General features: G+C 40.0%; 1 protein-coding gene across 1 annotated transcript in view; it reads right to left on the bottom strand.

Annotated features, from left to right (window-relative positions):
* Window positions 1-2,528: 2,528 nt before the first annotated feature.
* LOC107684198 (zinc finger protein 36, C3H1 type-like 1) overlaps window positions 2,529-3,828 on the bottom strand; it is a 3,091-nt gene continuing 1,791 nt past the window's right edge. Inside the window, exon 3 of the mRNA XM_016480410.1 lies at window positions 2,529-3,828. This exon is cut by the window's right edge and continues 12 nt beyond it. Coding sequence (XP_016335896.1) covers window positions 2,964-3,828 — 865 coding nt within the window. The 3' untranslated portion in view covers window positions 2,529-2,963.

Raw genomic sequence — 3,828 nt, 5'->3', positions numbered from 1 at the left:
AACTGAGTAATGATGCTGAAAATTCAGCTTTGCATCTCAGGAATAAATAAAATCTATTAAAAGAGAAAATAGACATTTTAAATTGAAAAAAATATATATATATAAATAACAAAATACAACTTTTATGTGTGTGTTTTGTGTATATTTATTATGTATATATAAATACACAAGCACACAGTATATATTTTGAAAATATTTACATGTCTATATATTTATATATTTTATATTATAAATAAATATATTTAATATATAAAAACATAATCAATTTTTCTGAAATATATACATGCGTGTGCATTTATATATACATAATAAATATACACAGCACACACACATATATTATGTAAACAAAAACTTTTATTTTGGATGTGATTAATCCAATATTAACACACACAATAATTAATAGACTATAAAAAGAAAAAAATTTAACATATACATTGTGACAACTTGCCCCAATCGTTGTCCTGAGAACATACATCAATCTTTCGGTTCCATCGCTTTGTATTATAGCTGATAATATTTTATATAGCGTTTTAACATCGTGCTTTAGTATGTGTGGTTTTAATGCTTTTTAGAGTTTTGTGTCCTCGTATTTAACTTCTATTACAAAAATATAACCCTAATTAAAAAAAAAAAAAAAACAACTTTTGAAGTACCCGTTTGAATCCAAACACTACTACTACATAATTTATGCAAAAAGCCCTTATAGTCACAGCACTGCAAACATGAAACTATCAGTCAGTTGATGCTTTCGCATGAGAATGCTTGATCCTAACAACATGCAAGTGTTTCTTTCTCTGTCCCATTGTCTTACAGTAGCCAGGTTGAGCTCCCCACCCCCAGCTCTTTCCGCTCACACAAGAGCCTGGAGAGCATATGTTTGACCCACAGTCCCAGTGAATGTGGCCATCTGCTCGGGATTCCATATGATCCGGGCCCTGTGTGAGAATGCGCCTGGCTTTGTAAAAACTCACTAGGCGATGTGGGAGAATCTTCCCCGCACACAATAGAGAACAGCAAGACAGTTTTAACCCTTTCCCTGGTTCGCCTCTCTCAAAGGACGCCTCCCTGGACCATTGTCCTCCCTGACAAGTGAATAGAGAACAGAATCAGTTTCTTGTTACTGAACTGTCAAAAGCTTTCGTGGGATTCAGTTTCAACTCTACATAACACCAACAGGGCCGTCGTTTGTAAGTAAATATGTAACTTTAGTGTAGAGACACAGGCCATTCAAAAAAAAAAACATTTAAGACATATTAATGCTGTAAATAACTCTGTCACCACCAACCTGTTAACACTTTGAGGGATAGGCAAATAGGGGGTTAACCAGATAAAACAAGGGACTTCTCATTTCCATACTAGATGTGATCTGCTCACACCTCCCCCAACCACAAGCCACAATAAATGAAGGACGAACAAACCCATGGCACTGATGAGATCCAATAATCAAAGCACAATTTAGCAAATCAAGTCATAATGTATGACTATGGATGAATTATTTAAGAAAATCGTAACATGCTAAATGCAGTTTAGCTTATTGTGTAACAAAACTACTCTAGTGTCAATGATTATTTCTGGTTTCGGTTTAATAGAACTTTACATGACTGAACTTGGAGCTTTTTTTTTTCAGTTATTTTCATAGGCATTCAGAGTTTTGGAAATAAGTTCCTTTGGAATATTGGAAGGAATGATTCATGCAAAAATCAGAGTGAGCAAATAATTCTAAAAACCTCTATGACTTCCGTCGCAAAGGAGGAGACTGTGAAAAAGTATTTTTTTGTCTGAACATCAATGTGGCCCATGGTTGACTTTCACTGAATGCACAACTTCAAAATACCTTTGCCTTCCACAACCTTACAGGTTTGGAGTGATGTGAAAATTGTCATTGTTTACCAACCCCTAATTTTTTTTGGTTGAACTATCCACTGAAGAGAACACCAAGAGTCAATGTTAAACAACAGGGTTTATTTTCAGTACAAAATGAGAGCGGCAGCAGGGAGAAGAAACCAATATATTAAACTTAATACAAACGTTATCAAAAAACACGTTTTCTATAAATACGATAAAATAAATAAAAAAAATAAAATAAAATAAAAAAAAAAAGGATATTAAGTTACTTGAAACTCTCCATCAAGTAACAAAGCCAACAGGGGCATTTCAGACAATCAGATGCAAAAAGGGACCCATCAGAACCAGCTATAATAATAATAATAATAATAATAATAATAATAATAATAACTAAACCAAACACAAGGCCACTAAAGGCTCATACAGTAATAAATTGATTTGCCTAAACTCACAATAACAACAACAGCTACACAACCAAAAACTATGACACAGGCAACTCATTCCAAGTAAAGCTCCAACTGTGCACTTCCAGAGGCCTGCGTACGGATCCTCGGAAACTTAAGGCAAGTAGGTCTGGGAATGAACCAAACGCTGATCTCAAATAAAAAATAAAAAGGAGCTGGAAGAACGATATTGCAGACTAACACAACCAAATAAATTCAATTCTAACGTCAGAAACAGTCAGTTTACAATGGAAGTATACAAACTGAAGAAAGAAAAAAAAGTCTCTAGTTAGAACAAGTACAATGAATCTCTCAAATATTGAAAGACCTTGTCATAACCTCTCTTTGGCTATTTCAGTACAATAATTTTGTAAATAGCTGATTGCTAAATGCATCTTAAAAGTTAACAGCTTCATATGTTACCAAACAACATCTCGATGCCAGAACTTTCCAAGTTAATTCTTTTCCCCACTTGTCTTTTCAGTCATCAAAAATAAAACCTGGAGAATCGCTCCACTTAAAAGCACATGAAACCCCACTTAAAGAATCATTTCAACATTCAGTACCTTCAAACAGTATGTTTCACTCTGAGCTTAACTAAAATGTCAAGTATCTGCCATATAATACAGTAGGTATACCACAGTATACAGTTCAGTCCCTGTGAGGAGCGACAGTCTACAGGAAGAAGCTTGTGCCGGAGTTGCTGCCTTCGTTGTAGATGCTGTCATCGGGTACCGAAAGCTGGCTGAAGATGGGAAGCCTGCGCCCGCTGGCTTCGGCTCCGAAAGACGATTCGGAGCCACTCATGCTGCTGGATGAACTGCAGCTGCCACCCTCGTGGTCTGAGAGAGAGGTGTGGGATAGGCTTCGGAGGTCTAGGGAAGCCCCGCCGGTGGGACTCTGTCGCAAGCAGGCCTCAGGCTGGGAAGGGGCGAGCTGGGTGGGCGACAAAGTGGGCGTCAGTCCCGTGTGCGAGAAACCCGAGTCAGGAGAGGGCAGAAATTGAGGCTGCGACTCTCGGGCCTGGTCCAGAAGGGTGTTGGGGTCTATATCAGGGAAGGCCAGGGAGAGAAGGTCGGACATGGCGGTCGACGTCAGAGTCGAAACAGAAGGTGCACGCAGGAACGCGGAAGGCACTAGAGGGGGTTCTAGAGTTGTGGGAAACCCGGCGAAGCTGAAGCTCTGCTTGAGGAGGGGAGGCCGTTGGACAGCGGGGTTGGAGGTCTGGGGTCGGGATTGCGCGTGATCGTCTTCGGCGTTGTGCACGAAATGGCAGCGGATGCCGTAGGGGCAGAAGCCAATGGAGTGGAAAGTGCGGCAGGGCTCAGTCTTGTATTTCGGGTGACGGTTGAGGTCTCGCAGCTCTTCGGGGCCGTGCGCGAACTGACACTTGCCACCGTATTTGCACACGCCTCTTTCGGCAAACGTGCGGCACAGCTCGGTCTTGTAGCGTGACGAGGTCACAGAAACCGAAGACGTGGAGCCGGAGAGGGAAACGGCACCTGAAGTGACTGAAGATTGCTTTAAATGGCCGGGTTCA

Source organism: Sinocyclocheilus anshuiensis, unplaced genomic scaffold, assembly GCF_001515605.1.
Source record: "Sinocyclocheilus anshuiensis isolate Anshui unplaced genomic scaffold, SAMN03320099.WGS_v1.1 scaffold109, whole genome shotgun sequence".
Taxonomy (NCBI): domain Eukaryota; kingdom Metazoa; phylum Chordata; class Actinopteri; order Cypriniformes; family Cyprinidae; genus Sinocyclocheilus; species Sinocyclocheilus anshuiensis.
The sequence above is the reverse complement of the archived record's forward strand: the minus strand, read 5'-3'. Positions and strand labels throughout refer to the sequence as shown.